Source organism: Thunnus albacares, chromosome 3 (assembly GCF_914725855.1).
Source record: "Thunnus albacares chromosome 3, fThuAlb1.1, whole genome shotgun sequence".
Lineage (NCBI taxonomy): Eukaryota > Metazoa > Chordata > Actinopteri > Scombriformes > Scombridae > Thunnus > Thunnus albacares.
The window spans coordinates 35685556-35708332 of NC_058108.1; the positions used below are offsets into that span (position 1 = coordinate 35685556).

A 22777-nucleotide genomic window follows, 5' to 3' on the forward strand; every position below is an offset into this window, starting at 1 on the left:
CTGTTACCTTGTTTTTTATTCTATTTGGGTTTTTTTTTTTTGTGATAAAGTCAGAAATCAACCTGGTAGCTCAAGTGTCAACAAGACGAGTAGATTTATTTTGGTGGATGAAACTGAGATTTCGAGAGTAAAGTTGTAATTTCAAGAAAAAGTTCGCCAGACACCAGCAGAGCATTAATGTTTATTTCCTTAATTATTGAATTTTGAGTCATAAAACCACCCACTGAACCATTTTCTGACTGCTTTTCTCCTCCACGTCTCGTTATGTGACTTTCAGATTATGTAATTATTTTAATTTTATTGTCCTAAAGTGCTTTATTATTGATTAAACCTACAACTTGATCCACATTTATCATTTGACCGACAGAACGTTCTGATGCTTTACTACTACTGTTAAAGTCTTGTAATATTACAACTTTATTCTCAACATTTTATGACTTAGATATTATGACTGTATTCTCAAAACATTCACTATATTTTCAAAATTTTTTGACTTAATTCACAAAATACTTATGTTTATATACCTAAATATTCTTGAAATTAGACTTCATTACACTCAAAATATGACTTTATTCTCAAAACAGTATAACTGTATTATCAAAATATTACAACTTTACCCTCAAAATCTTACAACTGTAACTGAAATATTATGACTATTTTTGTAATATTACATCATTTTCAACATATTACATTACTTCATTCTCAAAATATTCACTTTATTTTCAATTTTTTTTGACTTAATTTGACTTAATTCACAAAATACTTTATAAAATATTTATATATTTATATACCTTAATATTCTTGAAATTATACTTGTACACTCAATATGACTTTATTCTTAAAACAGTGTAATTGTATCAAAATATTACAACTTTACCCTCAAAATCTTACAACTATTCCTGAAATATGACTATTTCTGTAATATCACAATCTATATCAATATATTATTCCTCTATTTTCAATGTATTACATTACTTCATTCTCAAAATTTTACTTTATTTTCCAAAGATTTTGACTGTATTCCCAATATATTGCAACTTTACCCTGGGAAATTACAACTTATTGAGATATTCCCAAAATATTACAACTTTTTTTCATAAAATTATTTGTCTTTATTCTAGAAGTGTCAGATTTTATTTCCTCACAGTGGCTCAAATACTTTATTACCACAAGATCATGTTACTTGACACATTGTGCTATGACAATAAATCAAAGGGATTCATTCAAACTGTCAGACAGCTTTAAAGAATTTTCACTGTAAATCAGATGAAACCACTTCCTGTTTACTTCCTGCTTTCAGTGTTCAGGTTTGTTATCATGAAAAAAGACAAGAAAACAAAAGATGAGATTGTTTCCATTTATTGTAGAAAATATTACTGAAGTGGACCCTCCCTCCTCGCCCCCCCCCCCCATCGTCGGAGCTGAATCCTCATCTTACACATTCAAATATAATTCTCAGAAGAAGAAAATGTAATATTGCATAGGACAAGGCACAGATTCAAGGTCAGGCATGAAGCACAAATTAAAATCCATTAAAAAAAAAAAAACAAACGACTGACCAGCGGAAACATTTAATCTTTCTGCTAATATCCAATAAAAACAATAAAAACCACAGCGGTGCTACAAACCACACACAAAGATGAAGAAGGTGTCTTTTTTGAGTCCAACCAATCCTTCATTCTCTGGATGGAAACGGAAGAAAAATACCCCCCCCCCCCCCCCCCCCAAAAAAAAACCCCAACAAAAACAACTTTCACTTCTGGATAAACAGCCTGGAGCCAGTTTTTCAAAACATGTCAGACTGGTGAATTAAATCTAAAAACCAAAAAAAAAACATTCTTAGTCTTGTGTTTTTGATGATTTTAAAACATGAAAAGCAGACAGATTTAGAAACATGGAGAGCTTCATACAGAAATCTCTGTATTTTATATGTACATATTACAGTATTTAATGTTTTTATTGTATTTTCACCCTTTTTATATTTCTGATCTGACAACCTGCTATGACGTCGTCTGTCCAGCAGATGGAGACATATCTGGTTTCAGTCTTGGATCAGTTTGTATGTGAATCTGATATTGATGTTTGTCTGATCAATCTTGTCTGAATAAAAAAAAAATGACTCAAAATCAGCAACATCACTTTGATCCTGGATTAAAATTCAGATCAGATGTTTTTAAAAAACTGGCTCATCATTCATATAACTTGTCACACAAACACTGCGGCATAGGTTGAATTGAGGGCATTACTGAAATTCTAAAATATATATTACATAATATTTAAAAAAATCCAATCATTTATTAAATGACAATACATTTAATTGAAGGGATTTCCACCAAAAATTACGTCTTAAAAAAAAAATCAACATTTTACTCTGTTGTTGTTTGATGAATTTTTCAAAGTTATTAACATTCAATCTAGACGTCAGTTTTGGTGGGTTTACCCTTAAAAAGAATACATTTTATGTCCTGTACAACAAAATATTAGTGTCCAGAGTTGCAATAAATATAAAAGAGAGATGACAGTTAATAAATAATTCATAGTTTGTGTGTTGTCTGTGTTGTCTGCAAAACAACGTACCTCCATTATTGCAATCTTACTTTTGCTTCTTACAACTGAGCCTTCGCATCATTGACTATGTATGTGTGTACAGTTAAAAATCTTGCAATTTGTCCCTAAAAAGATATTTTTCCCCCCTAATATGATGTTAAGCTTTACAGATAATGACTTCAGGAAGAAATAAACTGTTTGGTTGAGTTAAACCTGAGTGGGTGAAGCAAACAAACTGCTAGAGCTGCAACAGTAATTCTGCGACTATTTTGATAATTGATTAATTGTTTTGAGTCGTTTTTTAAGAGGAATGCCAAAGTTCTTTGATTCCAGCTTCTTAAATGTGAATATTATCTGGTTTCTTTAGTCCTTGATGACAGTAAACTGAATATCTTTGTGTTGTGGACAAAACAAGACATTTGAGGACGTCGTCTTGGGTTTTGGGAAACACTGATTGACATTTGTCACCATTTTCTGACATTTTATGGACCAAACAACTAATCGATTAATCAAGAAAATAATCGACAGATTAATCGATAATGAAAATAATCGTTAGCTGCAGCTCTACAAACCACAATTAGACTGAAGCTCTTCTAAAAATGATACGATGAAGCTTAAAGAAAACGTTTCCAGCACATAACACCTCCCAAATCTGCAAATTGTTGTTTTTTTACATTTCTGTTTGTGTACAGATGAAACTAGTTAATGAGCTTGGCTTTAGTATTGATGGTAGGTGTATTTTTGAGCTTCGGACAAAGCCATGCTAGCTGTTTCCCCCTGCTTCCAGTGTAGTCTATGCTAAGCTAGGCTAATCACATCTAGCTATGTACTTCACACACAGACGTGAAAGTAAATAAACATTTTTCCCAAAATGTTTAAGTATAGTTTTAATGATTCTAACTAAAAAAGGAACCTGTTATTAAATTATCTATGCTAATTAATACCTGCTAGCAAAAAGAGCTTCAGCTGTCTAATCCTAAAATCTCAACTCTCCAGCCTGCAGCGGTGAACTCATGAAACATTTCTGTGGGTTACTGGAGTTCCATGAACTGTGTTCATTCTTCTGAATATTTCTTATCCTGATATTTTTGCAGTTTTGGAACATCTTCTCTGTCATTTTCAACCAAAATACAAGCTAGCATAGAGGCTAGCTAGCACCTATTATTCATGATCTGGTTAGCTTTGCTAAAGTCACAAGCTAAAACTTACTAACTGAACCTCTAAAAATGTGTTTGGAAGTTTGAAAACACAGAAATGTCCTGAGAGCGGCTGGTGTGGCTAGTAGCTACAAACATACAGTTTATGTCAAAATAAATTATTTTGCGCTTATTGCACTTTGAGCACCTTCTGCCGGGAACGTTAGAGGTAAAACTGGTCAGTTTTCTACAAGTTCTTTGTAGCTTGTTAGCCCTTTGAAGTTAAAACCCGCCACAGGTGATGTGCAGATAGATGCTAATCTTACAACATGATGAATGCCATAAATGAGCATGAATTGTTTTGTTCATTGGCTCCACCCCCATTGAGGTTTAATTTAACCAATCAGATTGTTTCTCTTGTGCAGCTAAAACTACCCAGCAACAGCGACAAAATGGTACCAGCTACAGTGGCGTAGTCGGTGTGGTTTCACATTCTTTGTTGACAAAATGAAATCCATATTGCATATCAGGTTCTGTAAATAATGAATGTCATGTAATTAGCAAACTGTATGTAAAATCATTCTGGACTGACTCTTCCTTTAGCGTTCATATCACTGGGTGATGATGAGCAACAGCAAAATGTGACCTTGTGATAAAAGAGGTTTAAAAAGGCACTGAATTGTTTTGTTTTCATAAATGTGTTTGAGATTTTTTTTTTCTCATTTAGAAAAACATGCAGACAGTAGAAAAGTCTCTGGATTTTTGTTTTCTTACAATTCTCGGACAGCAATAGAAAACTGGACGGTACTTCACACTGGCCTGATTCAACCTGGAGTTTCCCTGGAAGACAAAGACTGTGCTTCTGTTGGTTGTTGTTCCACTGTTGTAAGAACGTTATTCACATGCTGGATCTTCATAATGTAGCAAACTGTGATGATGTGCTTCCAAATCCTTAAAAAGGACGGTTCACAATTTTTTCAGGTGTGTCTTAAAAAACAGCAGTCAGGTGTACAAATGAACAATGAGGGAGGTTTTCCTCGCCGTAATCATTCCTCTTGTTCATACTGGATATTAAAAGTTCCTTCCTTTGGGCTGCTGACTGCCTGAGAAATTGTGAACCCCGTCCTTTGACTCAGTCATTGAAGCTGCTGTGCGTATCATTTTGACACATCAATATATCTTTGCTTTATAGTTATAATTACTATAAATAGATAATTGGTCGCCTCTACCTCACACACGTTAAAGGTCCAGTCACACCAGCATTTAAAACCAGCAGAAGTTTGTGGTTAATTCAGTTCATTTCAATGAAATCGCAATAATTAGCGGATTTGCTCACAAGGGCGAGTAAATCTGCAAAACGCTAATTTCTGCCGTCTTCACAGTGTGAACCAAAGAGTCCAAAATGGAGGACGCCATCGTAGCTGATCAGCTTTGTTGCATCATCTACTTGTATTTAACTTATTCTGTTGGAGTATAAACTGCTCCAGGAAAGAGACTTTCTGGTGTGACCGGGCCTTTATCCTTTTTTTTTTTAAAACGTAAAAGAAAAATATTGGTATAAACAGGTTGAAGTTCACTCCTTCAACCACCTGCCATCTCCTAATTCTCAACGTCAAACCTTCAGAAGAAGAACGACCTCCTGTCGATGTTAAAACTCTACACGCAGCAGCTTAAATCCTCCAGAGTTAAGGTCAGTGTGAAGTAACTTTAAAACTGTACAAAATGAACAGAAAGTAATAAAAATGTGTCCTCAGCTGCCCACCAGCACCTCCATGATGTGGTCCAGCTCAGCCAGGTCCATTTTAAAAGGCTGGTTCTGAGTGCCGGCCCCCGCCGCGCCGTACCCGGACATCGACCGCACAAGGTCGTCCGCCATCACGACGGGGGCCATCTTGGTCGGTGGCGCTCCCAGCGGCGGCGGACAGGGGCCGAGGTCGTACATGGATGTGTCAATGTCTGTGAAAAGGACGTCGTCCAGGGCGAAGTCAGTCAGGAAGGCGCCCGTTGAGGACGGCGAGGTGTCTGTGGTGCTGGGAGGAAGAGGAAGAGGAAGAGGAGGAGGAGGAGGTGGAGGAGGTTTCTCCAACCTGCCCTCCACGTCCTGAAAGCCCCGCCCCTCCTCCTTCATGACGACGTCGAACAGAACCCGAGCCGGAGGTGATGACTGCAGGCCCAAGGATGACGACGATAAAGACGAAGAGGAAGGACACAGCTCCTCGATCTCCTCCAGGGCCGTGGAGAAGCTGTCTTTGAGTGACGCCGAGGGCGGCGGTGGCGGCCTCGGGGAGTGGTGCAGGTGGTGGTGATGGGCGGCGGAGGAGGAGGGCGGCAGGGTGAAGAACATCGGAAGGTCCTCCTCCAGCAGCGAGGCGGGAGTCAGGCAGGAGTCCAGCGCCGACAGCGAGGACGAGAGGATGCTGAAGGAGGACGAAGGCGGCGGAGGTTGCCGGTAGCCGACGTCCTCGAGGGCGGCGGCGGCGGCAGGCGGCGCGGCAGAGAAGAAGAGCGCGCCGACACCTCCTTCCTGCCTGAAATCATCGTGGATGCGGCGAATGATGTTGTTGATGAGGACTCGGCGCTGCAGGTTGAGGTCGGCGCCCATCCGCGGTCCGTACAGCTTCATGAGGGACATGTTGAGGACGGTCTGACGCTGCAGAGTGTAGGACGCCTGCGACACGCCGCCGACGCCCAGAGGACGTCTGTCTTCCTCCAAACTGTCCTCATCCTCGTCCAGTTTCCGCTTCACCCCGTTACCCAACATAAATCTGTGGAAGAGAGACAGAAACACGTAAAGACGTCAGACAGTTTTTACTGAGAGAAACAGATAAACAGTCAGATTTGATTGATCTGTCGATTATTATCTTGATTAATCGATTAGTTGTTTGGTCCATAAAATATCAGAAATGGGTGAAAAATGTTGAGAAGTGTTTCCCAAAACCCAAGATGACGTCCCCAAATATCTTGTTTTGTCCACAACTCAAAGATATTCAGTTAACTGTCATAGAAGACTAAAGAAACCAGAAAATATTCACAAATTCGGACATTTTTGTCTTGGAAAAAATGATCAAAACCAATTATCAAAACAGTTGGTGATTAATAGTATTAATACTGAATATTAAAACTGAGCTTCAAAGTTCATTCTTGACCTCAGAAAAAGTGGCTTAAAGAAAAAAATCACTATAAACTATACAGTAATCCATTAAGATGTGGTTGAAAGCTCTGTAAAAAGCTTGTGAGTTGACCTTGAGTTACAATTATTTGTCTGTTTAGCGGGTATAATGTTAACTGGGTTGGTTAAGCTTGTTAGCATGCTAACATTTGCTAAGAGCACTAAACAGCTGAGGCTGATGGGAATCTCATTAGTTTTGCAGGTATTTAATGGACAAAACATGATGACGCTAAAATAAAGGATCAAAGTTTTACATCTTCAGGGGAACATGAACGTGTGAACCAAAGTTTGCAACGATTCATCCAATAGTTGTTGAGATATTTCAATAAAGAGCTGAAATGTCATCGTGTCATGGTGGCGCCAGAGGAAAAGTCAGAGGATCATCAAAACCAGTAGGATTCATCCTCTGAGGAACATGAATGTCTGAACGATCCGTTCACAACCACCTTTCATCTAAACTGATTATTGCACACAATCTGCAGTTACATGTTTCATATTGTGCTCTTTGCTTTCTATTACAGGAAACACTCTGAGGATTATTGTAAACTGTGAAAAACACTTCAAAACTTATCTCCTTTATCTTCCATTTTGGTGAACAATAATATGAATGTGACCAACAGGACCAACACCTGCCAGAAACAAAACCTCAGGAAGCTAAATGTCAAACCGCAGAACTGAAAGATGTGAAGTGTCAGTCAGAACGAAACTCTGCAGACAGAAAACGAAAGATGACAGAGAATGTTTGGAGTCACGTAAAAGATCACAGACTCACAGTCTTGTGACAACAAAGTCACAGGTTTGAAACCCCCTAATCTGCAGGGGAAACTCTTCAGAGTGTGAAGGTGGAAGAACCGAAAAAAAACACCCGAGATGCTGAGAAATACTGGAAAGTAAATGAAAGTAAAAGTTACACGTTACATGACTGATAACATGTAAAGCTGGACGAGTCCACGTCTGGTTTACTGGAAGCCGAGTGGCTTCCTCATAAACTGTGATGAGAAACGTGTGTGTGTGTGTGTGTGTGTGTGTGTGTGTGTGTGTGTGTGTGTGTGTGTGTGTGTGTGTGTTGACAGTCAGCTGACCTGCTCACATGTGAGCGGCAGTCGGCTGACTGGGTGGGAGTCCAAAACCTTCTGACTTCTTGAACAACAAAACACAGGAAACAGGTGACTTCCGCCCAGAAGACCAAACACACACACACACACACACACACACACACACACACACATTCCTTCACTGTGCATTTCTGTAAAGATCCATAACACGATATTTCTCTTTTATTTTGTGAGAAGAAAGTTAACTACAGTGATTTTAATTAGAGCTGCAACTAATAATTATTCTCCTAAAACTCTCCGTTAATAGTTTACTCTATAAAATGTCAGTTAAAAAAAGTTCAAATGAAATAAAAATAAGATAAAATTAAGATCAAGTTAGATAAGAGTAAAGATAAAAGACAGAAAAACAATAGAGAGAAGATAAAGAGTCACAGTTTACTGTCATGTGTGACAAAGAAAAGCAAAAAATTATCACATTTTAGGATCAAAGTTTTTGGTGTATTTGCTTAAAAATGGACTTAAACAGTTATTCAATTATTACAATAGTTGCCTTCTGTTAAACACGTTTTCTTCTCTGACGACAGTAAATACAGAATGTGGTATAACATACAGCGTGATGATGACTTCCTCCAGCTGATTTAATGACAGAACACACACGGCAGTAAATTCACCTACATGCATGTGTAGAAACCAAAAATCAACATTGCTGCGCTCTCACAATAATCTGGTTCCCCATCAACAATATAAGACTCTTGTGTGGCTGCTCTTACATTCAATTAATGAAATATTTCTCTAAAATCCTTCCTGTCTCTGCATATGAACTGGATTTTGTGTTTGTAATGTGTGAACCAGGAAGAGAAGAAAAGTTTAATACGTTCAAAAACATTACGAATCCTTTTGGCCAAACAGTCTGTCTGACCTTTGACCTGAAGGCATAAGGATGTCAAGGAGACATGAACAGACCTGGATGAACCTTCCTCCTGCTCAGCTCACCAACTCTGAAGCTGTACATTTTTAGGAGAAGTTAAACAGCTCCTCTCTCTAAATGTGTAAACTCTTGACTTGTCTAACCCATGTTAACTTTTACTATGTTTAGAACAATTTAATTACTTTGATATTATGGAAACTCTGAGAATAAGAAAAACAAACGGAATATTTTGAGCATGTAAACGTAGTCATTGTTTCCGAGATGACGTCCTCAAACGTCGTGTTTTGACCACAACACAAAGATTTCAGTTTACTGTCAGAGAGACTAAAGAAACCAGAAACACATTTCAAAGAATTTTGGACAATTTTTCTTCAAAATGGACTCAAAACAATTAATCAATTATCAAAAAAAGTTGCCAATTAATTGACTAAATCTTAGCAGCTCTAGTTTGACCTGTTGGCTTGACAGAATAAGGTTGTTGTTGTGATCGGCACCGTTTTCCTGATGTTTTATTGACCAAGTGATTAATAAAAAAAAAAAAGATCAGCAGATAATTTGACATTAAAAACAGCTGTTAGTTGCAGCGGCAGTGTTATTATTGTTACTACTTTGGTTGATGGTGAGCGTAGGCGTGACACAGACAGCTGCTGTGTTTGGGGGAAGGGGATTGTTGGGATTTGAACCTGTGACCTCTCGATTCATTGGGTGAAAGCGCTGATAGTGGCTGAATTACAAACACACACACACACACACACACACACACACACACACACACACACTTCTTATACATGATTATTTATCAGCTCTCTGTCCTCCTCGATACTCTGAGCCATGCGGGGCCCCTCAGAGGGGCCATCTGCTCCGACACCCGGAGAGGACGAGGTGAAGAGGTGAAGGGTGACAGACATGGTGACAGACTGAGAAACTAGTCAGACAGATGGGGGGGTAGGGTGGGGGGGGAAATCCTCCCATATCATTTGTGGAAGTTGACATTTGGAGTAAAGATGAGAAAGAGAAATGAAATCCTGCTACTATAGTTTGTTTACGTAGCTTCCTGAAAGCTGACCAATCAGAACAGAGTGGGCTCATCAGGAGGCGGGGCTAAAACGGCCTGTTTACAGACAGAGGCTGCACTGAAGGGGCTGCATAAAGGACCAGTAGAAGATAAATAAGGAGTTTTTAACTGCAAATCATGCAAAGATATTCCAGTAGAGCTGGAAATGTGCAGAATGCGACATCTGACAGAACAATATATAAATGACAGAAAACACTAAAAAGCAGAATATGTCCCCTTTAAAGTTGGATCAGCTGGCTGACGTTCAAATATTTCACCCTCCTCCTCCTCCTCCTCCTCCTCCTCCTCCTCCTCCTCCCTCCTGTCTGAAGATGAAGTAAAAATCCAAAAATAGTTTCAGAAAAAGCTGCATTTGTGGAAAAGAAGATCTGAGAGTTTTGTGAGGCTAAGAGGAGGCAGGTGTGTGTGTGTGTGTGTGTGTGTGTGTGTGTGTGTGTGTGTGGACTCGCATACCTTTCCATTGAGTAAACGATCAGAGCTGGTGTTGTGTTACAGCAGCTCTGCCTGCTCTCACAGAACAGAGTGAAGCCTCAGCACACATGACCACAGACCTCAGCTACCTGCCGTTCCCTCGTTTACAAACCCGCAATAACTGATCAGCTGACAGATCATCAGCTTTTAAGTTTGCTTATTTCCACATCCAGCAGCAACATTATCATTCATGTGGAGTCGTGTTTCTGTCCACCTGAGTCCAATATTCTCTCTCTTCACTCTGTTTCTGGAAAACGTTTGGGTGCGTTTTGGATTTAATAGCTTAACAATTAGATTTGCGATATGAAGGCGAGGTATTTTGTGAAAACTGCAGCTCTTTACAAATCTTATATGTTGGCCATTTAAACTCTGGAGGCATCAAATAAAACCTCTGATACACCTTCAAGTCTTCTGACAACTAACCTGTGACATGTTTGAGATTCAACTCTTCTCTGCTGGCAGGACGACCAGCGAGTCCAGAGTCATGTGACTTCGGTTTTCAAGCTCTGACTTGTTTGTAAGTTTGAGCCGAAATGACACAAATACTGTGTTTGGGATCAAAAGAAAAGAAGATAATCTTTGCAGGTGTGAGCTCACATCTAAAAAGACACACAGTTTGGACACTTGGACTCAAACGGTGTGACGTGTGAGTGACGTGACGGCGTCCCCGCTGCTGCTGTTGTTGGGTGTTAACATAAAGAGGTCAGCGTGTCACTGTCACACTGTGTGCAGTTGTTTCAATGAGCAGCAGCTGTTCCTTCACAGGAATTTTCTCTTGCTCAGCAGGATTCAGTGTTTAGTCATCCTGAGGACGGCCAGCAGGACCGACCGCCTTCCTTCTTTCCTTTCTTCCTCTTCTTCTTCTTTTTTTTTTTTTTTTTTTTTTAGAAACAGTCCTGCAGTGCAGAGTGTGCAGGAGCTGATCCTGCACTGCGCCTGCTGCTGCAGAGCTGCAGGGCCTGATTTTTTTCCAACATAAACAGCGATACTATCAGAGCTGCAACCATTAGTCCAATTACAGGAAATTAATCCTCAACTATTTTGATAACTGAAAACAATAATTGGACCATTTTAAAGATAAATGTGAGGATTTAAAGCTTCTTCTATAAAATTCATTCCAGTCATTCTAATCTTTGTTTTGCATCATGTGTCAACTGTCTAAATCATGAAAATCAAGTTATTACAATATACACAAAAAGGTTATTTTTAGTCAAAAAGTAGCGTAGATGCTAGCCGCTACGTTAGCTGTGACATGTTCAATGACGTCATTTATCGAATAAGAATCCTAAAGGCTAAAATAATGACGTCTCAAAGACGTCTAATCGGCTTTTTGTTGGCTGAGAATGAATGTTCACGACCCGAAAATGAGCTCCGATGATGATGATGAGGAAGAAGTACGGTTTGTGTCTTAAACACCAGACGGCGGGAAAACAATTTGGAAAAAAAAGCTTAATTTTGCTTGAACAACGTGACAGCAAGAGACCGACAATCTTCAAATGTTTCCACTCTGGAGAGTTTTCAAACAAGACCCAGTAAAAACCCAGAATATGGCGGCACCACGTACGAAACGCTAGCTAGAGAGCGTTCGGCCGGCCAATGACGTAACTTCATCAGTCAGTCACAGACTTTAGTGTTCATTTATTGTAACCTGTGGACCAGATTTGATGTTTCAGACCACGTCCACACTAAACCGGCTAAATTTGCATCTTTTTCTTTCTCCGTTTTGGCCCTGCGACCAAACTAAACAGTCATTTTTCTCCCGCCAAAAAACGGAGCGTATCGTCGTCAGATCAGACGGTGGCAGCGGTTGCGGCGTTTCATCGGAAGCGCGACAAAGAAGCGCGACGACAGCTTGTTTTACCGTCTTTCCCTGCTCGAACGTCAGGAAGCTGCAGCTGTTTCTTCTTCGCTGTTTTTTTTTCCTGTCTGACTTCCTCCTGCACATGCCCGGTAGGAGTTTTTAATGTGGACGGAGATATTTGCAGAAACGAGCTGCTGTGGTTTCTTAAAAAGATGATGTTTATCTACCAAACCGCCCACGCGCTGCTCCGCCTGACGTGCAGCAACACGTCGCCGCTGACTGACCTGCTTCTGTTTAAATTTACAGCAGTGAGTCAACCCGTAATCTATAAAAATCTGACTTTCCAGTTTCTCATTTCTGATTGCACAAAAATCTGAACTTTCTCTAACTTTGTGTGGAAGGTTTTGTGTTTTTATGTGTGTGTGTGAGTTTGTTCCTCATTGCTGCTGCTGCTGCTGATAACTGTTGATCTGAGTGTTTAAAGGGAAACTTCAGGAAGTGAAGGTGGACTTTACTCACAGAAAAGGAATCACTGTGTGTGTGTGTGTGTGTGTGTGTGTTTACTGCTGCTTCCTCAACTCACTGCAGGATATTCCCCCCGCTGTGTGTGTGTGTGACTCATCATGTACAGTACCCGCAGCTTTAAAATGAAAACGCAAACAAAAAACATTTGCATCATTTCAGTCTCCTTTTAAACTGAAATTTTTGACAGCAGCCGTCTGCTTCCTTCATTTTCCAGACAGCGCGAGTCATCAAGTCTGTCAGTCTTGTTTTGTTTGTGTCACCGAACTTTCCGGCTTTCATTTACTGTCTTCTGTTCGTACTCGTTGGGAAATTAAATGTTTCCTTATCTGAGGTTTACAAAAAGCAGTAGGCTGCGACAAAGCTGTTATTGTTAGAGAAGATAACGAAATCATTTAAGTTCAACTGACACCTACAAAAATGAACCAAAACAGGAAAAAAAGACAAAATTATTCCAAAAAGATAAACAAACACTGCCGTCTGAAAATGAATCTATTAATCTTTAATATTCCAGATTGGGCTGGGTGATTTGGCCAAAGTTAAAGGCTGATTTTTACTTCAGAGTGAAAGTTGTAGAAACTAAATAGTTAAACGTTGGACAAACATTTCACTAATCTGAGCCAGAACATTCAAAACAATCAAAATGATAAAATCTTTCCTCAACATCATGAAGTCAAATCCTTTTTCAGTCCTGTTTCCTCAACTAAATAAATATCTTAATAGAAAAATGAAGTGTGATACAGCACAAAGTCGGTTACACGTCCAGTAACAAAAGATAACGTAAGCATTTAAATTTAAACTAATTATACAAATGAAGACAATCATAATACAACCTGCAGAAACAAGTAAACAGTGAACGCATCGTCTCATTTCCAGTTACTGGTAGCGTTTCAACCTCGTTCATTTTGCTATTTTCTTCATTAAAGCAGCTGCACATTTAAACTAACACTAGTTCTGCTAAAACTCTCTTCTTCTTTTAGCAACTTTCTCACTTTACATGCTAATCAGATCTGCTAGCTGCTTTAGCTTAGCCGTTAGCAATAGCTTCTTCTTAGTTTAATTAAATCGGACACTTTTCAGAATGTTTACTCAGGTTTTGTGATGAAGTTGTGCTTTTTTTCTGACATTTTATAGACAAAACAATGAATCAAGATACTAATCAGCAGATTAATTGATAATTGTCAGCTGCAGTTAGTTTATTTAGCTGACCTCATTCACAGCTTCTTCTCCGTCTGTTTACCGCAGATATCCGACATCATCACAGTATATAAATAACAGAAAAGCAGAAAAAGCAGAAAAAGCAGAAAAAACATGATATGACTCCTTAAAAAAGGAAAACACTCCCATTTTTCCAGCTCTTCTGGTCTGAATGTGCTTATTGTGAGTCGCTTGGGACAAAATGAACGTAAGAAAGAAGTAACACAGCTGCACTTCATCTTCGACTGTGTCTTCGTCGCGGTGTTGACCCTCAGAGTGTGTGTGTGTGTGTGTGTGTGTGTGTGTGTGTGTGTGTGTGTGAGTCCAATGTCGAGGCCTTACATAATAATACACACAGAGTGCTGATTGTACTGCGAGCAGAGTCTGTCAGTCTGCTCAGACTCTCTGTGACTCCGCCTGCTGCTGCCGCCGCCGCTCCACCACATTCTTCTCTTTAAACCTCGGCCCGACACCAAGAAACATACTGCACGCTGACCTTTGACCCCTCAGCTGCCAATCTGTGTCACCGGCAGCGCAGCCAGAGTAAACACAAACTCAGGACACTTGATTTAACACGCAGCCTTCATGGAAAACACACCTCTCTGCATGTCTGACAGCAGCTTTTTACACTTTTTAAACTTCTTCTTTCTTTGAATTACTTCAACAATCTTGAACATGAAGCTCTTTAGGAAGCTTGTTTTTATTTCCTTTATTACTGAACTGTAACTGGATTCCTAGTCTGTTATCTTGTATTTAGGTCTCTGTTTTTAACTTTCTCATTTCCATTTAAATGTTTTTAATTCATCATATAAAACGCTTTCAATTTCTCTTGTGTTTGAAATCAGTGAAACAAATAAACTCGCCTTATTTATAGTGTTTGTGATAAAGATTTACACGCTCAGATGTCTTTAATGCGCCTGTAAACTGAATTTATTATTGGAAAATTGATCAGTTAATTATTTATGGAGGTAAACAAGTAAACATTTCCAGCTTCTCAAACTGGAAGGTTTTTGAAGTTTGGGTTTGTTTTTTTAACTGATATTCAGAGAATTTATTTATTTATTTATTTGTTATTTTATCATCATTTTATTGATCTTTTTTCTCTCTTCTCTGCTTTAACTTCACTGCCATTTGTAAACCGCTATGTATTGATTTACTTGTTATTTATTATTATTATTGTTGTTTACTTTTGTTTTTATGTTAAACTGTGACTGTGTGGGACGGGAGATGTGAAGGAAAAGTTGGTTTGAAAGTTATAAAAAGTAAAAAATACGCTTTTGTGAAGCTGCTTTGAAATATTTCAGTAAAACTAATTTTAAAAAAAGACAAGAAAACGTTCGTGTGGCAGCTTGAACACAAATACTGAGAGAAGTCGAAGTCTCAGTTTAGCAGTGAATGAATGAAGCGTACGCACCGAGTGGAGTGAAAGTGAAAGGAGCTGAAGCGTCGTGATAAACTGAGCTGTAATCATCAGCTGAAAGAAGTTAGCGGCAGTTCAAACATAAACAACGTCAGTCCAAGTGTCTGAAGTGAAGTTTGTTTTGTTGTCGTTTAAAAAAAAGGTGAAAACACGAGAAGTGAAAGGAGTTGAAGTGTCAATCAAAGTCAGCTGAAGAGAAAGATGATGATGATTAAGTGGTTTTAACATTATTTTTTGGCTGTTAACAGACAACAAAAACTATTAACTGAATGAAAAATGATGAATATATTAGTTGGGTTCAACTTTATTTTACAGGTCTGTAATTTTCTAAGAATTTTCATAGAGGTTTTGTGGAAAGGACGACGTATTTTAGCGCTAATTCAAGACAAATACAGACAAAAGTTATTTGAGTTTAGTTTATAGAGCTCAACCGATTATTATTGAGTTATTTGAGTCATTTTCTGGTTCCAGCTTCTTAAACGTGAATATTTTCTGGTTTCTTAAGTCGTCTGTGACGGTAAACTTTTTAAATATCTTTGTCTTGTTGGACAAAACAAGAGATTTTATGTTGCATCATTCTGGGAATCAGTCATCGACATTTTTCACCATTTTCTGACATTTTCTGGAACTAATCAGTCAATCCAGATAAGAATCAACAGATTTGTTGATAATGAAAATAATTGTTATTATTTAATCATTAGAAACTTCAGTCTTAACTGTATGTTAAAATACAACTTGCTTATTTTTTCATTTTCAGCTGATTAAAAGACTTTCTAGTTTAGATCATGGATTGATTAGAATTAATCAGAAGTGTACTAACTGAATATTGCCTCTATTTTTTTCCATCATTAGTAACAAATTATTTTAATCTTTCCTGGAAACTACCAGCAATGAATACAGGAAATATTCAACAAAATGTGAGACATATGACAGCTTGTTGAAAACAGAACATAAAAACATCTAAAGTACAAATTACAATAAGATGATATGTTTGTTGAAATAATAAATATTGCAGTTGTTTTGACTCTCATAACTTTATGTCTTCTTTAAACATCATTTCACCCTTTTCTGTTATGCTTTGGTATATTTATGGTTAATCATACACAAAATATTTACAGCTACTCAAGAATTCATGTTTGTAAAGATGCAACGGTGTCTGACAGCAATGTTATTGTTTCTTTTGATGTTACTGACATAAAATATATATATTCTAATTACATTAAAGTATCTCTGTTGCTGAGTATCACACACAAACCACAAGCTCACATGGGGACATTTAACGGTAATTTCCAGTTTCACCAAAGAGGACAAACAGCGAAAAAATCACTATAAACTCGCTATTGATCACCTATCATCAACTAATACAATTATATTGTGTCTTTAAAAAGATATTATCATAATCGTGCACAGTTTTAAGATAAGAAGACTAAAATTTGCATAAACTACTGCGGGTGAACCAGCGTTCCCAGTTACAAAGCTGTCAGAGCAGCAGCTGGTTTGCAAGACCCTCCGGGACCTCCAGGCCACCGGCTGCTCTCGGCCACCTGCCCGACCACCAGGCACCCTCACCCAGCCAAAGCCTGCACACAGGACCGGGGGGGGGGGGCGGAGGATTATTTCTAATTTTGTTTCTATATAATAATCTTTCTGTTTCAGATTATAAAGCAGCTCCGGTGTGGATAAAGGTGTGCTGAGAGGTGAACTTAGTGTAATTATTAGTAACACAGCTTTCATTTTTCTCCGTTAAGTTGCAATAAAAACAGACTGTGCGGGCAGTTAGCCGGAAAACCGCCCCGGTGCTCGGTGAGATAAATAAAAAACTATGTTCTGGGTATTTAAAGGTGTCGGTTGTTGCTGCTGGTGTGTCACTCACCACATGTAGTCCCATCCAGGGTCTCCTCTGCTGCATTGGGTGTCGTCGGTGACCGGTGAGGCCCGGAGCGGAGCGGCGGACGGTCAAGAGGAGGAAGAACATGGAGGAGAAACGAGCCGTTAGTCCGTTCGTTCGTTTCGTTTGTTTGTTTGTTTGTTTGTTTGTCTGAACTCCGCCGTCGTCCCCGCGGCCGCCTCGACCTCAGCTCCACCGAGCTTCACACACAATGGCGAAGCGGAGAGGAGGAGGAGGAGAAGGAGGAGGAGGAGGAGGAGGAGGGGCAGCAGCAGCAGGAGGAGGAGAAGTGTCACCGAGGCACGAGCGAAAAGACAGCGAGAAGATGGCACTAACAGCGTTTCCGGTTACAGGTTTCAAACTAAAAGAACTTCTGTGCGCATGCGCAGACAGTGACTGCGCCGCGGGTACCCATAATAAAAAAGTACATTTTATTTATAGATTTAGTTTAATGTTGGGAGGATGAAGATATATATATATATATATTTCTCACCTGTAATTTTACTAAAATGGATATGGAATTTGGCCGTTGTAACAAAGATTTATCATGTAAACATAAGTGCCTGTTCTTTACCTTTGCACATTACGATTAATTTACTGTTAAATTACTGTTCATTGACTTGGCACGTTTCCATTTTTGCACTTTTGTCCATACTGTGATTCTATCTCACACATTACTTTTTGTACATTTGCATTTGTACGTTTTTATATCCTCTTAATGTGTATTTATTAGTATTACTATTTATTTTTATAGGAGTTTTTACTTATTTACTTCCTATTTCCTAATTGTATGTTGAGCAATTGTAATAAAGCAATTTCACTACGGGGATCAATAAAGTTTTTCTGATTCTGACTCTTAAATGTTATTTTACGAACACTGGGTGAGTACAGAAGAAACGTTTACTGTGTTTTTAAAAGGTTTTAACATAAAACTTCAGCTTTACTCAGAAAGAAAATTTCATGATTTTTATCACAGAATTAATCTTATCAAAATGACATTTCAGTTCTGTGCAAATTCTAAATTGCTCATCTTTATATTCCAGTAATCATACGATGAATAATCAAAACTTCTGTAAATAAATTGTCTTTCTTTTTTTTTTCACACTACATACAATAGATGTTGTCTCTTGAGGATTCTTGTCATTTTCCGCCCTCCAACCTGTTGTTGGAGCCTGGCATCATTCTTGCGGAAATACTTTGATATGTTTAAGAATATTATGAATAATTCATTAACTAAAGCAAAATATAGAAATTGTATCTGCATGAGGTCGAAAAAAAAATCTTGGTCGTTGTCAACCATCTTTCAGCTGGTTTTGTGTTTGGTGAGGGAACGTTTGTAGAAGTTAGAAATGTGTCTTTGAAATAACTGTTGATTTAACAGCAACTTTGACCAGACGACATTTGTTGGACTCAGTTCAAGGAAAAGAGAAAAAGAAGTTAAAAGTTACTTAAAAACCTCAGCAGTGAAAACTGGCTGCCTGCACAGTTCAGGACTTGGCTGTCCAAAACTTTTACTTTCACTTTAAATCTAAGGTGTATTTTTATGTATTTATTTATTTATTGATCACCTATGAAAAAAAACCTCTTTATACACACATAATTAAGCAAAGCAACACCTTTTCACATGTCTTACTCCTCCCACCTGTCAGGTACAGTATCATCTTTGCTCCATGATATTTCACAATAATCTTGTAAATCAGAAACATAAAATATCTCCCAATCAGAGTTACAGTAAGAGGAGGAACAGAACTGGAAAGATAAGAGAGCTCCAACGTCACTCTGCAGAAATGAAACTATAAGTTTGTCAGTGACAGCAGAGCTGCAGTCGAGTCTCTCCACTTCTGTCCAAATAAAAATTAAACTGAGTTCATCAAGTCTTTCTCAACAACACAGCAGAGTCTCTGCCAAACACTGGTGAGTACAACTGATCATATTTAATGTTTCAACGACCAGCTTTAACACAGCAGACAGGAAGTTCCACTCTTTTCATTTCATACTGACACTTGTGAAATTAGTGACAATATAACCAAAGATGTTTTTACACAGATTCAGTGAAACAACTTTAATTGTTTTTTAAACAGTCTCTCTGTGTCAGTTCTCAGGACTTTTGTAACTTGTAACTGAATCTCTGTGGTTTGGAGTTCAGCTTCACTCCAACCTTCCTGGTCTTATTACTATTTACTGATCACTTCCTACAGACACACTGCATTCTATTTCCTGTAGCTGTTTCACATTAAAAGCTTTTCACCAGTGAACCAGAAGGAGGCTTTTATTTTGAAGCAGCTGGAGGAAATAAAATGTGTTTGTTGCAAAGTTAGAACAGCTTTGTTAGCAGTGCTATTCTTCAATAACAGTTGGTCTACACAACAAGATATGGACATATAAAGATTGTATGGAAGAATAGTAAAAGCAGAAACAGCCACAATGAGCTGTTAGATAAAGAGCTGCAGATGACAGTCTCTTACTGTGTTTGTGTAAACCAGCTCACGTACAACATTAAAGGTGAACCCGACCTTTAACCTGGCTGTGCAACACTGGAGAAAATCTTTTATGCTTACCAGCTCAGCTTAAATAGTTAAGGTTGCTCACAACTTGATTTGATGAAAGTATCTCTATCCCTATTGAAACGCGCCATGTTTGATTCTAAATTATTCTACATAATATCACACACTATAATTGAACAGTAACCATACATCTCTCTTTTTAAACAGATAGAATAAAAACTGTCTTCCTTTTCTTTCTTCTCAGTGTGTAGATATGTCTGCTGCCAGCTGTCTGCGATCTGAAGATCAGTTTCTGTGCTCCATCTGTCTGTATGTGTTCACTGATCCAGTCACCACATCATGTGGACACAACTTCTGCAAAAACTGCATCAATGAACACTGGAACAGTAATGACAAGTACCTGTGTCCGATATGTAAAGAGGTTTTCAGCACAAGACCTAAGTTGAAGGTGAATACTTTCATCTCTGAGATGGTTTCTCAGTTCAGACAGGAAGCTCAACAGAAAGCCAGCAGCAGCAGCTCAGAGCAACAAGTTGCCAAACCAGAAGTTCCCTGTGACGTCTGTACTGGAACCAAACTGAAGGCCCTGAAGTCCTGTCTGGTGTGTCTGATCTCCTACTGTGAGACTCACCTGGAGCCTCATCTGACAGTTTCAGGCCTGAAAAGACATCAGCTGATGGACCCTGTGGAGAACCTGGAAGACAGGATGTGTATGAAGCACGATAAACCTCTGGAGCTGTTCTGTAAGACCGACCAGACATGTGTTTGCGTGCACTGCACCTATTCTGACCACAAGACACATGAGTTTGTTCCTCTGAAAGAAGAATATGAAGGAAAGAAGGCAGAGCTGGGGAAGACAGAGGCTGAAATTCAGCAGATGATCCAGAAGAGACGACTGAAGATTCAAGAGATCAAACACTCAGTTGACTTCAGTAAGGAAGATGCAGACAGAGAGAAAGCAGAAGGTGTTCAGGTATTCACCGCTCTGAAGGAGTCTGTTGAGAGAAGCCTGAATGAGCTCATTGAGATGATTGAAGAGAAGCAAAGAACGACAGAGAAACAGGCTGAAGACTTCATCAAAGAGCTGGAACAGGAAATCTCTGAGCTGATGAAGAGAAGCTCTGAGGTGAAGCAGCTCTCACGCTCTGAAGACCACCTCCACCTCCTCCAAAACTTCCCGTCCCTGAAAGCTGCTCCATCCACCAAAGACTGGACAGCGGTCAGCGTCCATCCACCATCATATGAGGGGACTGTGGTGAGAACTGTGACTCAGCTGGAGGAGACGCTCAGTAAAGAGATGAAGAAGCTGTTTGAGGTCGAGCTGAAGAGGGTCCAGCAGTATGCAGTGGATGTGACTCTTGATCCTGATACAGCACATCCTAAACTCATCTTGTCTGATGATGAGAAACAAGTAAATCACCGTAATGTGAAGAAGAATCTCCCAGACAACCCAGAGAGATTTTCTAAATGCTGTTGTGTTTTAGGAAAACAGAGTTTCTCTTCAAGCAGATTTTACTTTGAGGTTCAGGTTAAAGGGAAGACTAAATGGGATTTAGGAGTGGTCAGAGAGTCGATCAACAGGAAGAGAAAAATCACACTGAGCCCTGAGGATGGTTACTGGACTATATGGTTGAGAAATGGAAATGAGTACAAAGGTCTTGCTGGGCCTGATGTCCGTCTCTCTCTGAAGTCTCAGCCTCAGAAGGTGGGGGTGTTTGTGGATTATGAAAAGGGTCTGGTCTCCTTTTATGATGTAGATGCTGCAGCTCTTATCTACTCCTTTACTGGCTGCTCCTTCACTGAGAAACTCTACCCATATTTTGGTCCGTGTTCAAATAATGGTGGTAAAAACTCCGCCCCTCTGATCATCTGTCCTGTCAGTCAAACTTCTTAAACATCTCTCAACTTCCTCATCTCATTCAGCGACAACTATAGGAAAGAAGAAAATACAAGAATTACATGAAGTTGTTTCAACAGGTTTTAACACAAAACTTCAGTTTTACTCAAAAATAAATTTTCATGATTTTTATTTCATAATGACTCTTATCAAAATGAAATTTCAGTTTTGTGTAATTCAAAATTGCTTATGTCTATGTTCCAGTAATCATACATGAATAAACAAAACTTCTGTAAATAAATTGCCTTTCTTTTCTTTCACACTATGTACAATGGATGTTGTCTCTTGAGGATTCTTGTAATTCTTTACTTTGCCAGTTTTCCGCCTTCCAACCTGTTGTTGGAGCCTGGCATCATTCTTGCAGTCATACTTTGATATGTTTAAACATCTCATGAAGAATTAATTAATTAAAGCAAAATATAGATATTGTATCTGCATGAAGGAGTTGTTAACTGTCTTACACCTTGTTTTGTGTTTGGTGAAGGAAACTGGAAAAGGTTTGTAGAAGTTAAAAATGTGTTTTTGAAAGAACTGTTGATTTTCTTTCTTAAGATTCTTTTTTGGCCCTTTATTGGATAGAGGATAGTGAAGTGATAGACTAGAAACAAGGGAAGAGAGATGGGTACGACATGCAAAACAGGCCCTTGGCTGGAATCAAACCAGCGATGTTGTGGTTACGTATGTGGCGTGCACTGCCAGGGTGCTCCATAACTGTTGATTTAACAGTAACTTCGACCAGACTACATTTGTTGAACACAGATCAAATAATAGACAAAAATAGGTTAATAGTTACATGAAAAGCTCAGCAGTAAAAACTGGCTGCCCAAAACTTTCACTTTAAATCTAAAACAGGGTGTGTTTCTTTTTTTGGATCACCTTGTGAAAAACCTCAAACTTAAAACAGACATAATTAAGCTAAGCAACACCTTTTCACATCTCACCCGTCCCACCTGTTAAGTACAGTATCACCTTCACCCCATGGTATTTCACAACATTGCTGTAAATCAGAAGGAGGAAACAAAATCTCACAAACAGAGATGCAGTAAGAGGAGGAGCAGAACTGGAAACATAAACAGAACAACCGCAAGGGCGGGGGGGGGGGGGGGGGGGGCGCCAGGGCCCATGCTCAGTAGGGGCCCCATTGTGGACATAGCACACGACCCAACG

At 39.0% G+C, this 22777-nt stretch overlaps 2 protein-coding genes across 2 annotated transcripts; one reads left to right on the plus strand and one right to left on the minus strand.

Moving 5' to 3' along the window:
• Positions 1 to 3348: 3348 nt before the first annotated feature.
• LOC122974234 (SERTA domain-containing protein 2-like) lies at positions 3349 to 17609 on the minus strand. The gene is made up of 2 exons (XM_044342226.1): positions 17195 to 17609; positions 3349 to 6448 (listed from the first exon to the last, which is right to left on the minus strand). The coding sequence occupies exon 2, from the start codon at positions 6442 to 6444 to the stop codon at positions 5434 to 5436; it is 1011 nt and encodes a 336-aa protein (XP_044198161.1). The 5' UTR covers positions 6445 to 6448; positions 17195 to 17609; the 3' UTR covers positions 3349 to 5433.
• A 2357-nt stretch (positions 17610 to 19966) lies between these two features.
• On the plus strand, positions 19967 to 21808 carry LOC122974226 (zinc finger protein RFP-like). The gene has a single exon (XM_044342214.1). It carries the CDS (start codon positions 19967 to 19969, stop codon positions 21605 to 21607), a length of 1641 nt encoding a protein of 546 aa, XP_044198149.1. The 3' UTR covers positions 21608 to 21808.
• Positions 21809 to 22777: the final 969 nt, after the last annotated feature.

What these genes read in the sequence shown, in the direction of transcription:
- LOC122974226 (XM_044342214.1), top strand. Translation starts at nt 19,967, where the DNA reads ATGTCTGCTGCCAGCTGTCTGCGATCTGAAGATCAGTTTCTGTGCTCC.
- LOC122974234 (XM_044342226.1), bottom strand. Translation starts at nt 6,444, where the DNA reads ATGTTGGGTAACGGGGTGAAGCGGAAACTGGACGAGGATGAGGACAGT.